The 13669-nt window shown below is 49.4% G+C and overlaps 1 protein-coding gene across 2 annotated transcripts in view; it reads left to right on the top strand.

Moving 5' to 3' along the window:
• The window catches only part of tmem8b (transmembrane protein 8B), a 129682-nt gene that overhangs the window by 106266 nt on the left and 9747 nt on the right, over positions 1-13669 (top strand). Inside the window, exons 6-10 of one of the 2 annotated variants that reach the window (XM_063047741.1) lie at positions 2835-3217; positions 8494-8590; positions 10287-10410; positions 10761-10903; positions 12334-12512. In XM_063047741.1, coding sequence (XP_062903811.1) covers positions 2835-3217; positions 8494-8590; positions 10287-10410; positions 10761-10903; positions 12334-12512 — 926 coding nt within the window. Of the gene's footprint in view, positions 1-2834; positions 3218-8493; positions 8591-10286; positions 10411-10757; positions 10904-12333; positions 12513-13669 lie in introns of both variants that reach the window. The other variant, XM_063047740.1, reaches the window with a different exon arrangement.

The raw sequence follows: 13669 nt of genomic DNA, 5'->3' as shown, positions 1-13669 counted from the left end.
TCAGTGATTGGGCGATTGGGTGAGTGAAGTTGAGTGAAGTTATCCCCTTTGGTTCAAGAGCCTGATGGTTGTGGGGTAATAACTGTTCCTGAATCTGGTTGTGTGGGAGCTGAGGCTCCTATGCCTCCTTCCTGATGGCAGCAGCGACAAGAGAGTGTTGCCTGGGTGGTGGTGGGGGATCTCTGCTGATGGAACCAATCCTCATAGAGGGATCAGAAGTGGAGAGAGCTAGCAATTTCATTCCTGGGTGCCAATACCTTCTGAGGATCTAACCTGGTCCCAATGTATCGATGCAGTTATAAAGAAGGCAACTCAGCAGCTAAGATTCATTAGGAGTTTGAGGAGATTTGGTTTGTCACCTAAAACACTCATAGACTTCCACAGATGTACTGTGGAGAGCATTGTGTCTGGCTGGTAATGGGGGCTGGCGAGGGGCTACTGCGCAGGATTGAAAGAAGCTACAGAGACTTGTAAAATTAGTCAGCTCCATCTTGTGTACTGGCCTCCGTAGCATTCAAGACATCATCAAAGAGTAGTGCCTCAGAAAGGCAGCGTCCATTATTAAGGACCCCCATCACCCAGGACATGTTACCATCAGGTGGGAGGTAAGGAAGCCTGAAGGCACACACTCAGCGATTCAGGAACTGCTTCTTCCCCTCTGCCATCCGATTCCTAAATGGACTTTGAACACCACCTCACTACTTTTTTTTGGGTGTTTGCACTATTTTTAATTTAAGTATTTAATATACATACATACTTACTGAAATTGATTTACTTTTTTTCTATATTATCACGTGTTGCATTGTCCTGCTGCTGCTAAGTTAACAAATTTCATGACATGTGCCAGTGATAATAAATGTGATTCTGCTGCTTTCCTGCAAGAACACTTCATGTAGATGTGCTCTTTGGTGGTGAGGGCTTTACCCATGATTTAAAGGTTCAAAGGTTCATTTGTTATCAAAGTATACAACTCAAAAATTCTTCAATTCTCCAGATAGTCATGAAACCAAGAAGCACAATCATCAACCGTTCCCCTCCTAAATCCCCCCTCCCCACAAAAAAAGCAAGCAAAAATGGATTAGGCACGTCAACCCCAAAATCCCTCGTCCTGCACAAGTAATCGAGGAAAATGGATCAGACACATTGAACCCCCAAATCCCTCCTCCTGCACAAAAAAATGAACAAAATGGATCAGGCACATCGACCCCTCAAATCCTCCTCCTCGCACAAAAAAAACACAAGAAGATTGGGTAAAAAAACGCAGAATGTAAAACCTATAAGACTGAAAAGAAGAGTCTATAGTCTGAGTCCACATCCAAAATGCAGAAAAAACCTGAGCACACTCTCCAGGCGCACCGGCAGGCTCTCCTATCTCCAGTACAGAGCAACTGATCAAAAGGAGAGGCAGCCGGCGCTCACTCTCTGCACTCGTTTTGATGCTTCAATCTCTGTCGTCACTTTAGTTGGTGAACAATGGAAGTTATAAACTGTGAAATGGAGCCAAACATCAGCTTGCGCCTGTCCTGCAGTCTTCTCGCCACAAGGTTCACTCATGCTACCTCTACCTCCCGGAATCCTCTGGGAGACAGCAGTGCGCTGGAACGACCAAATGGTCTCCAATCTTCCGCATTAGCCCTGAAGTTTCAATCTCCTTCACCACTTTAATCGGCCAACAATGGAAGCTTTAATCGGTGAAATGGGGTGAAACACCAGCTCATGCACCACCCTGCGGCCTTCTCACTGTGAGACTCACTCACGCTGCCTCTGCCTTCTGGAATCTCAGAGACTGCAGAACGCTGAAGCACCCAAAACGATCTCCACACAGCAAAACACAGTTCCAGGGTCACATTCAAGATGAGAAAGAAACCTCAAAGACATAAAAGACGTGAAAAAGGTGGTCCTATGATCTATTGACAAGATGTTGACCAAAGGAGTGTTGTACGCAGGCACCATCTTGACCTAGTTATCCAGAAATTCTGCACGGAATAGGACCTTCGGACCTTTGAGTGGCAACACCCAGCAACAGCCAGTTTAACCCTAGCCTAATCACAGAACAATTTGCAATGACCAATTAACCTTCCAACGGATACGTCTTGGATCTGTGGGAGGAAACTGGAGCACACAAATAAAACCCCTGCCTTCCACATGGAGAATGTGCAAACTCCTAATAGAGGATGCTGGGATTGAATTCTGAACTCTGACGCTCTGAGCTGTACAACATCGAGCTAGGTGCTACGCTGCCGTGCCCTTAACTGATACAACTGTACCTGCCTCCACCACTTCCTCTCTCAACTCACTCCATGTACGCACCACTCTCTGTGTGAAAAAAAAATTGCCCCTCAGGTCCCATCTAAATCTTTCCCTTCTCGCCCTAAACCTATTCTCTTAGTTTTGGGCTCACCTACGCTGGGAAAATATCATTCCCATCCACTTTGTCAATACCTCTCATAATGTTCGACAGTGGGAGGGGTGTTACTGAGGGAGAGTCACATTGAGAGGGGGTGGTACTGAGGGAGGGTCACACTGTGGGTGGGGTGGTACTGAGGGAGGGTCACACTGTGGGAGGGGTGGTACTGAGGAAAGGTTGCACTGTGGGAGGGGTGGTACTGAGGGATCTTCTCACTGAGGGGAGGGGTAGTATTGTGGGAGCTGCTTCGTGGGAGGGGTGGTATGAGGGAGCTTCTCACTGTAGGAGGGGTGGCAGTGAGGGAGGGTCACACTGTGGGAGTCCATCTTCCCACTATCCCCCTCTGTTACCCTGCACCTTCTGAATTATGACACCTGCTTCTGGCCCCCAATCCCATGATAATGAGATGTGTTTCTTTCCCTTCCAGAATGTTCCAAGCCCGCCGTTTCCAAGGGCATCTCGGCAGCCATTACGCCAACGCTGAACATGCCACAGTCGTTCGGCTCCCCGGGGAACCCCTCCATCTTGGAAACCCTCCCCATCGTTGGGTTCAGCCCTCAGCGGCTGAATGAGTCGGGCACGGCCTCTGCAGAGGGCGGAGGGCAGCGGACTGCTGTTGCCGCGGGAGACCAGTGCTGGCCCGTCCGCCCCACCCTCCGGAATGAGCTGGACACCTTCTCCGTCCACTTCTACATCTTCTTTGGACCAAACATCTCCATCCCTCCTGATAAGGTGGCCGTGTTTGTCATCAGCCTGATGCCCGTCCTGGACAGCGGAGGCGTCCTCAACATGGAGCTGAAGTTGAACACGGTGAGAGGGGTCAGGGTGGATGTTTCGGTCCCATGCTGGGGGCAGCAGGGCCACTCGCAAACCTCTGGGATCGATCCTGCTCGGCCGTTGTCTGTCAATCTTCAATGAGCCAGTCAAGCCCAGGTCCTGGTGTTGCTCAGTTTGTTACTCACAATGACATTCCTCACCCTCTCTCACTGTCTCCCTCTCCCCATACCTCTTCCTTTCTCCGTCTACCTCTCTCTTGCCCTCTCTCTCCTATTCTCTCTGTTGCTCTCTTTCGGTTCTCTTCCCTTCTCTCTCTTCCCTCTCATTCCCTCTCTCATTTCTCTTCTGCTTTCTCCCCTTGCTTTCCCTTCTCTCAATCTCTTTCTTTTACTCTACTGTCACTCTGCTTCCTTCTTTCTCTTATTCTCTCTTGCTTGGTTCTCTCTCTCTCTCCCTTTCTCATCTGTCTCTCTCTTGCCTCTTACTGACATTCTCTCCCACTTTATTGCCCACTCTTTCATTCTCTCTCTCATTTACTCCCTCTTCCCATCTCCCTCCCCCTCCCTTTCCCCTGCCCCCCTCCCCCTCTCTCCCACCCCCTCTCTCTCCCTCCCCTCCCTCCAACTCTCTCTCCCTCCCCCCTCCCACTCTCTCTCCCTCTCCCCTCCCTCTCTCTCTCCCTCCCCCCTCTCTCCCTCTCCCACCCCCTGTCTCTCCCTCCCGCTCTCTCCCTGCCCCTCCCTCCCTCTCCCACCCCCTCTCTCTCCCTTCCCCTCTCTCCCTCCCCCTCCCTCCCCCTCTCTCTCCCTCCCCCTCCCTCCCCTCTCCCTCCCTCTCTCTCTCCCACCCTCTCTCCCTTTCCACTCTCCCTCCTCTCTCTCTCCCTCCCTCCCTCCTCCCTCCCCTCTCTCCCTCTGTCTCTCCCCCCCTCTCTCTCTTTCTCTCTTCTTCCCCCACCCCCCATGCAATCAGGTAGATGAGGAGAGATGGACAGAACAGATGAAAGACTGGAGTATAGAGATGCAAAGGGACTGGTGCAGCATTCCCTGAAGGTTAATTTGCAGGCTGAGTTGCTGGTAGGCGAGGCAAATGCAATGTTAGCATTCATTTTGAGAGGATTAGAATACAAAAAGACGGATGTGATGCTGAGATATGGCATCAGTCAGACCACACTTGGGCCCCTTATCTAAGAAAGGGTGTGCTGTCATTAGACAGCGCTCAAAAGAGATTCATGAGAATGATTTCGGGATCGAAAGGCTTATTGTATGAAGAACATTTTATGCCTGTACTCACTGGAATTCAGAAGAATGGAGGTGGGGGGTGTGTGGGGGATTTCACTGAATCTACCAAATATTGATAGGACTGGATAGAGTGGATGTGGAGAAGATGTTTCCTATAGTGGGGGAGTCAAGGACCAGAGGGCACAGCCTCAGAATACAAGGACATCTCTTTAGAACAGAGATGATGAGGAATTTCTTTAGCCACAGGGTGGTGAATCTGTGGAATTTGTTGCCACAGACAGCTGTGGCGGACAAATCAACCACGATGAATGGTGGAACAGACTCGATGGGCTGAATGGCCTAATTCTGTTCCTGGGTCTATGGTCCTCTGGTATTCCCCTGCTCATTTACAATGAGGGTCAGCAGACAGCTGAGGCTGTTGTGTAAATCTGCTTTTCTCCTCCAATTTGCGAAGTAACCAGGGCTCCGAGCCCTGCAGCTTACCATAGAGTGCATCTAATTAATTTATAAGCCAAGGGCTGCCGTGTTAAGTTTAGCTTGAAGTGCATGTGCAGTTTACTGGTAATGTGTTGTGTGCATTAGTGCTGCACCAACCGAGCCCAAGGGACACCACTGCCTATTGAAGTCATGGGACTGGTTCCTGCAAGCTCCACGCTGCGCACGCAGACTCGGTTTACTGGAGGGGGCGGCAGTCTCCTCAAGGAGAGCCCCTCGAAGTCAGACTGTTAGATATGTGGGTTATCACTAGAGAAAAAAGAGTGGCTGGAGATGCTTAGCACTTTAGTGCAAGGGTGTTTATTTTGTGCGTCAGAAATCAAACTTACAAAAATTAGTGAGAATAATGAAAACAAAAATGCCAATATTTACAAAAAGGGATCTACCAGAAAATACTGTAATAGCTCTGGACTATTTTTGTCCAGTGTGAACTCCTGTCAGCCCCGATCTCTCTCTGTTCCTGAGGGTGAAAAGCTTCTTTCTATTCAGCACCAGGACATACCATCCTTTATGACCAACAAAGTTAACTTAAGATTTAGAATATGATGCACCCACAATGTAGTTACAATCATATTACAAAGTAAACAGAAATACCCACCTTCAATACAGTTTGCAAACAACATAGGCACATTTACACATTCCCATTACTGAAGAAATTGAGTATTCTACTGTGTATGGCAGGAAAGGCACCATAAAGCCAGGCCGAGCGTACGGGGCGCATTATGAGAATATACCGGGGAAGACATTGAAATGTACACTCAGTGCAACAACAAGGCAGGGTTCATGTGTGTGTGCAAAAGCACTTGCGTAAGGAGTGTGTTTACCAAGTGCCCCTGTCACACAGATGTTGCAGGGATGGAGAACAGACGACGGGTGCTGTCGGTCTGAGGGCCAACACTCTCCCTGTGGCCACGTGGGTTTCCCCAGGTGCTCCGCTTTCCTCCCACATCCCATAAAACCATAAGAGACAGGAACAGAAATGTAGGACAGTGCAGGCTCTTTGTCCCACAATGTCATGTCAACCCTTTAACCAATTCCAAGATCAATCTGAAAAACTATAAGCCATTCGACCGATCAAGTCTGCTCTGCCATTCCATCTTGGCCGATTTATTTTCATTCTCATCTCCATTCTCCTGCCTACTCACTGAGACCTTGGACACCCTTAATAATGAAGACCATAAGACTATAAGACCATAAGACAAAGGAGCAGAAGTCGGCCATTCGGCCCATCGAGTCTGCTCCGCCATTTTATCATGAGCTGATCCATTCTCCCATTTAGTCCCACCCCCCTTCTCACCATAACCTTTGATGCCCTGGCTACTCAGATACCTATCAATCTCTGCCTTAAATACACCCAATGACTTGGCCTCCACTGCTGCCCGTGGCAACAAATTCCATAGATTCACCACCCTCTGGCTAAAAAAATTTCTTCACATTTCTGTTCTGAATGGGCGCCCTTCAATCCTTAAGTCATGGCCTTTCGTAATAGACTCCACCATCATGGGAAACAACTTTGCCACATCCACTCTGTCCATGCCTTTCAACATTCAAAATGTTTCTATAAGGTCTCCCCTCATTCTTCTAAACTCCAAGGAATACAGTCCAAGAGCGAACAAACGTTCCTCATATGTTAACCCTCCCATTCCCGGAAACATTCTAGTGAATCTTCTCTGTACCCTCTCCAACGTCAGCACATCCTTTCTTAAATAAGGAGACCAAAACTGCCCACAGTACTCCAAGTGAGGTCTCACCAGCGCCTTATAGAGCCTCAACATCACATCCCTGCTCCTATACTCTATTCCTCCAGAAATGAATGCCAACATTGCATTCGCCTTCTTCACCACCGACTCAACCTGGAGGTTAAACTTAAGGGCATCCTGTACAAGGACTCCCAAGTCCCGTTGCATCTCAGAACTTTGAATGCTTTCCCTATTTAAATAATAGTCTGCCCATTTATTAATGAAGAACCTATCAACCTCCACTTAAAAATACCCAATGACTTGACCCAGACATCTCCTTTGAGTGTATACCATCTCGCCTTAACTGCATGTCCCTCTGGTATTAGACATTTCCACCCTGGGGATAAAGCTGCCGGCTGTCTACGTTATCTGTACTTCTCATAATCTAATAAACCTCTATCAGATCTTCCTTCAACCCCTGGCGCTCCAGAGAGAACAGCCTAAGATTGTAAAACCTCTCCGTATGGCATGTATCCTCTAATCCAGGAACGTCCTGGTGAACCTTTTCTGCACCCCCTCTACAAAGTCTCCACATTTTCCTGCAAAGGGGTGACCCACATGGTCCTTCATCAGATCTTCTCTCTGATGTCTCAGTCCACTTGTGCCCTCTCAGTCTTCTGACTGTGATCTAGAATAGAACAGGACTTTATTGTCGTTGGTCATAGACAACGAAATTGTAGTACTACTGCAGTCTGTGCCAAACAGATATTTACAATGCATGTGGTATGGCTTAATTTGAAAAATCTCCCATATTTACAGCAACAAGTGACTTCAACAGTCCATACACTCAAAGGCCATTGGCAAGCCGGATGTGGCGATAATGAATGGTGTTAATTAATCTGAATGGTGTCAAGTTAGGAAAAGGGGAAGTACAACGAGATCTAGGTGTCCTTGTTCATCAGTCACTGAAAGTAAGCATACAGGTACAGCAGGCAGTGAAGAAAGCTAATGGCATGCTGGCCTTCATAACAAGGGGAATTGAGTATAGGAGTAAAGAGGTCCTTCTGCAGTTGTAGAGGGCCCTGGCGAGACCACACCTGGAGTATTGTGTACAGTTTTGGTCTCCAAATTTGAGGAAGGACATTCTTGCTATTGAGGGAGTGCAGCGTAGGTTCACAAGGTTAATTCCCGGGATGGCAGGACTGTCATATGTTGAAAGATTGGAGCGACTGGGTTTGTATACACTGGAATTTAGAAGGATGAGAGGGGATGTGATTGAAACATATAAGATTATTAAGGGATTGGACACGCTAGAGGCAGGAAACATGTTCCCGATGTTGGGGGAGTCCAGAACGAGAGGCCACAGTTTAAGAATAAGGGGTAGGCCATTTAGAACAGAGTTGAGGAAAAACTTTTTCACACAGAGGGTTGTGGTTCTGTGGAATGCTCTGCCCCAGAAGGCAGTGGAGGCCAATTCTCTGGATTCTTTCAAAAAAGAGTTGATAGAGCTCTTAAAGATAGCAGAGTGAAGGGATATGGGGAGAAGGCAGGAACTGGGTACTGATAGTGGATGATCAGCCATGATCACAGTGAATGGTGGTGCTGGCTCGAAGGGCTGAATGGCCTACTCCCGCACCTATTGTCTATTGTTATTCAGCTGTATGACAGCCCTTGGGAAGAAGCTGTTCTATTGGGGTGTTGTCAATATTCTCAGATTTCCACACCAATCACTCACTCACCTTGCCTCTTACCTCCAGTGACACGGGTTCAATCCTGACCCTGGGCACTGTCCATGTAGAGTTTGCCTGTGGGTGGGTGAGAGTGGAATTATAACGGAAACATATGTCTCCCCACAGCGATTAACCAGCCATTTTTCCTTTTCCCTTTGCCACAGTCCTCAGTGAAAGGGGAGAATGTGACTGTGATTGGTTGCTTGAATCACGGGATGCCTCTGACATCATCGGACAACATGTCGACCAGCTGTGAATCAGGTAAGGTGTGCCAGGGACAATACTTGGGAGTGTTGTGTTCAGTTCGCTCACCTCTTCCAGGAAGGATTTGGAGAGGGTACAGAGAAGATTTACTGGGATGCCTCCTGGATTAGAGAGCATGTCTTAAGGGGTTAGCTTGAGCAAGTCAGGACTTTTCTCTTTGGAATGAAGGAATTGAGAGGTGTACCACATGAAAAATTGCATTGTTGGAGTGGACATGCAGAGATTGATTTCTGTGGTGGATATGGCTAATACTCCGGGTGGGAGGGGCATTACTTTAAGGTGATTGGAGGAAAGTGTTGGAAGGGGAATATCAGAGGTATGTTTCTTACACAGAGAGTGGTGGGTGCATGGAACGCACTGCTAGATGTGATGATAGAGTCAAATAGATTAGGGAGATTTAAGAGCCTCTTAAATAGGCACATGGATGAAAGAAAAATGAGGGTCAGGTAGGAGGGAAGGGTTAGATTGATCTTGGAATAGGTTAAAATGTCAGTACAACATTGTGGGCCGAAGTGCCTGTGGTGTCCTGCACTGTTTTATCTTCTATGTTCCATGTCTCTTCGGCGGATCCACAAAGGAATTCAGAGTAAACAGCCCTCGACAGCCCAAGCTGTCTGTGTCTCCCATCCCGCCCCTCAGAGCTCTGAAGGGACAGCATTGCCTCGGCTATGACTGCTAGTGATGTGGTGCACCCCTTGTGGACCATTATAGGTGATGGACTGCATGCCTCATCCCTCCATGAGGTGGAGCAGAGCTTAACCACCCCCCCCAAATGCCTCTGTATCTCCTCTTCCGCCAACGTGCTGATAATGGTGGAGCAGGCTCAGAAGGTCAGGTGTCCTATGCAAGCAGTGATTCACGTTAGATTCAGATATTTTTGATCCCAGCTTCTTTCAAAAGTCAAGAAAAAGGCTTAACCTTATTACTTCATGGTAGTTTTATTAAGTGCTAATAGATGAAAGGGAATTGGAAACGAGTAGAAGCAGGAGTCTAAGAATTAAGGAGAAAGGAGAAACAAAGTTGGTGGGCCAGTGTGCTCTGCCTGGTGCAGAGCACAGATAAGAGACATTCTATTCAAATGTGTAGATGAGAGTTAACCAGTCAGATAGCCCTATTCAAATCATGCAGAAAGAGGAGGAAAATAGAGGCAGAATGAACCGTAACCACCAGGGGGCACAATGAACAATTGCATGTGTACGGTATCATCACCATCACTATGTGCCGCGTTGTGTGACGTGTGATCGTGGTCTTTCCATGATCTTGGCAAATTTTTCCACAGAACCGGTTTGCCATTGTCGGCTTCTGGGCAGTGACTTTACAAGACAGGTGACCCCCAGCCATTATCAGTACTCTTCAGAGATTGTCTGCCTGGTGTCAGTGGTCACATAACCAGGACTTGTGACCCGCACCGACTTCTCATGCGACCATCCACCACCTGCTCCCATGGATTCACGTAACCCTGACTGGGGGGCTAAGCAGGTGCTACACCTCACCCAAGGGTGACCTGTAGACTAGTGGAGGGTAAGAGTGCCTCACACCTCCTTTGGTAGAGACGTACAGTATCTCTGTCCCACTACCCGCATACTCTATAACTAAGTAGTTATATAAAATACAAGCAGACTAAAAAGTAAAACTGCATGATAAATAATAATTATGCAGTCTAATTCAACACCCGTTAAACCTTCTCTTCCAGAGACATCTGCAGGGTTTGCCCTCTTGGTCGACTCCACCTCAAACGTTACCAGAATGCATGTGCCCTATCCTCAGACTGGGAACTGGTACATCACCCTGCGCTCGCTGTGTGCTGCTGGACACGGGTAAGCTTCTCTACATTAGTCTGCGGCTTCCAGCTGCTCTGGTGAAGGGTCATCGACTCCGCTTCCCTTCCTGCAGACGCTGCCTGACCTGTCGAGTGTTTGCAGCATCTGCCGTGCTTTGTTTCTCAGACACAAGTGGCTCGATCATTTCACGAGCTGCAGGGTGTGATCGATTGATGGTCACATCACATACGGGACAGCAGCCATGTTTTGGATGCTGGTCACGTGATGGTCATGTGATGGGTGGCAGTCAATGTAATGGGGAAATGTCATATCATGGGGTGATAGTGATGGGCTGATGGTCAGGTGATGGGCTACAGAAGGCCGTTGACCGTGTCTGGGCCCAGCAGGTACGAGATGTGCAGCAACGTGACAGCTGAGGTTTACCTGCGTATGTTCCTGACCCCGTGCATCAGCGAGTGCGGCACCTACGGGCAGTGCAAGCTCCTGCGCACCAACAACTACCTGTATGCTGCCTGCGAGTGTAAAGCAGGTAGGTCACAGGGCGTCTGGGGTCACATATTAGGGTCACAGGGCGTCTGGGGTCACATGTTTATCAGAGTCACAGGGCGTCTGGGGTCACATGTTAGTCAGAGTCACAGGGCGTCTGGGGTCACATATTAGTCAGGGTCACAGGGCGTCTGGGGTCACATGTTTATCAGAGTCACAGGGCGTCTGGGGTCACATATTAGGGTCACAGGGCGTCTGGGGTCACATGTTTATCAGAGTCACAGGGCGTCTGGGGTCACATGTTAGTCAGGGTCACAGGGCGTCTGGGGTCACATATTAGGGTCACAGGGCGTCTGGGGTCACATGTTTATCAGAGTCACAGGGTGGCCGGGGCCACATGTTAGTCAGGGTCACAGGGCGTCTGGGGTCACATGTTAGTCAGGGTCACAGGGCGGCTGGGGTCACATGTTAGTCAGGGTCACAGGGCGGCTGGGGCCACATGTTAGTCAGGGTCACAGGGTGTCTGGAGTCACATGTTAGTCAGGGTCACAGGGTGTCTGGGGTCACATGTTAGTCAGGGTCACAGGGCGGCTGGGGCCACATGTTAGTCAGGGTCACAGGGTGTCTGGAGTCACATGTTAGTCAGGGTCACGGGGCGTCTGGGGTCACATGTTAGTTAGGGTCACAGGGCGGCTGGGGCCACATGTTAGTCAGGGTCACAGGGTGTCTGGAGTCACATGTTAGTCAGGGTCACGGGGCGTCTGGGGTCACATGTTAGTCAGGGTCACAGGGCAGCTGGGGTCACATATTAGTCAGGGTCACAGGGCGGCTGGGGTCACATGGCAGCTGGGGTCACATGTTAGTCAGGGTCACAGGGCATCTGGGTTGTAGGAGAGCTGGGGTAACAGGGCAACTTGGGTCACAGTCAACCAGGTGACAATGACCCTGGGGTCGCATTTTAGCCAGGGTCATAAAGTGGCTGGGTCACGATGTTGCCGGGCTCACAGTGAGCCTGGGGTCACAGAGTGGCTGGGGTCATGGGGTGGCTGGGGTCATAGGTCAGTCCGGATCATGGGGTGGCTGGTGCCATGGTGTAGCCAGGGTGATGATGTGGCTGGCAATGGTCATCTGGTAAGGTGCCAGTGACGTGATTGCTCCCATCATGAGGACGGCCCAGGACTGGGGAGGAAGGACAGAATGGGGAGAGGGGGTTGGTGGGAGAGGAAGATCCCTTCTAGTACTGAGATGGTCAGGGAGGGAAGGGGGGGAGGTGGGAAAGGGGATAACTCCTATGCAGAAGGTGGGAGCAGGGACACAATGAAATGATCGGGTGGAGAAAGCTCTGAGGGGCTTTGGGGGCAAGAGCATGTGGGGATTGAGGGGAGGGCTCTTCCAAAGAGCTAGCACCGGCTGAATGGACAGAGCGGCCACCTCCCGTGTCACAGCACCACTGACCACCTCCTTCCTTTGCAGGATGGAATGGCTGGGGCTGCACGGACAACATGGAGGCCTTCTCCTACAGCTTCCAGCTCCTGTCCACCCTCCTGCTGTGCCTCAGCAACCTGATGTTTGTGCCACCTGTTGCCATCGCTATCCGTGGCAAGTACCTGCTGGAGGCCTCCGTCTACATCTTCACCATGTTCTTCTCCACGGTCAGTACCAGACCCCCGCACCTTCAGTCCAGATCCATGAGGCACCATCACCCCCACCCCCGGCTGAGCCAAGACCACCACCGCAGGGAGACCCCTGGTCCTCCGCTTTGGCCCTCAGCCTCAGCTGGTGGCCTAGAGGCCCCACCAGACCAGGGAGGAACCAGACCTGGCCCTGCTCCACAGAACTGTGTGTGTTTTCCTGTGGAATCCTGTACTCGGCAGCCAACCCCAACACAAGCGTTGTCTCTCTTCCGGAAACCCAGACATAGCTTGTGACCTGAGCTTCCATCCCACAGTGTTGAACTTTGACCCTTCGTTTAAGCCCTTCATCTCCCTTGATCCCTCACAAAAACTTCAAAGTAAATTTATTAACAAAGTACTTATATGTCACCATATACAACCCTGAGATTCATTTTCTTGTGGGCATTCTCAATAAATCCCGAACACAATAATAACCATAATAGAATCAATGAAAAACTGGGCATTCAATCAGTGTGCAAAAGATACCGAACTGTGCAAATACAAAAAGAAATAATAATGATAATAAATAAGCAATAAATATCAAAAAGATGAGATGAAGGGTCCTTGAAAGTGTGTCCATGGGTTGTGGGAACAGTTCAGTGATGGGGCAAGTGAAATTGAGTAAAGTTATCCCCTCTAGTTCAAAAGCCTGATGGTTGAGGGGTGATAGCTGTCTCAGAGCCTGGCTGAGTGGGTCTTGGGGGTCCTGTACCTCCTTCCGGACAGCAGCAACGAGAAGAGAACATGTTCTGAGTGCTGGGGGTCCCTGACGACAATGCTTAATGGTGGGGAGGGCTTTACCCGTGATGGATGGACCCTATCCATTACTCTTTGTAGGATGCTCTATTCAGGGGCATTGGTGTGCCCGTACCAGCTGTGTTGATGTCAGTCAATGTACTCTCCACCATACACCCATAGAAGTTTATCAATTGTCAATCTTCACAAACCTCTAAAGAAGACCATAAGACATAGGATCAGAATTAGGCCATTCAGCCCATCGAGTCTGCTCCGCCATCCCATCCTGGCTGATCCTGGATCCCACTCAACCCCGTACACCTGCCTTCCCACCATCTCCTTTGATCATGCCCTGACTGATCTGGAAACTATCAACTTCCACCTTAAATATACCCATGGAC

This window comes from Mobula hypostoma, chromosome 5, assembly GCF_963921235.1.
Source record: "Mobula hypostoma chromosome 5, sMobHyp1.1, whole genome shotgun sequence".
NCBI lineage: Eukaryota > Metazoa > Chordata > Chondrichthyes > Myliobatiformes > Myliobatidae > Mobula > Mobula hypostoma.
The sequence above is the reverse complement of the archived record's forward strand: the minus strand, read 5'-3'. Positions and strand labels throughout refer to the sequence as shown.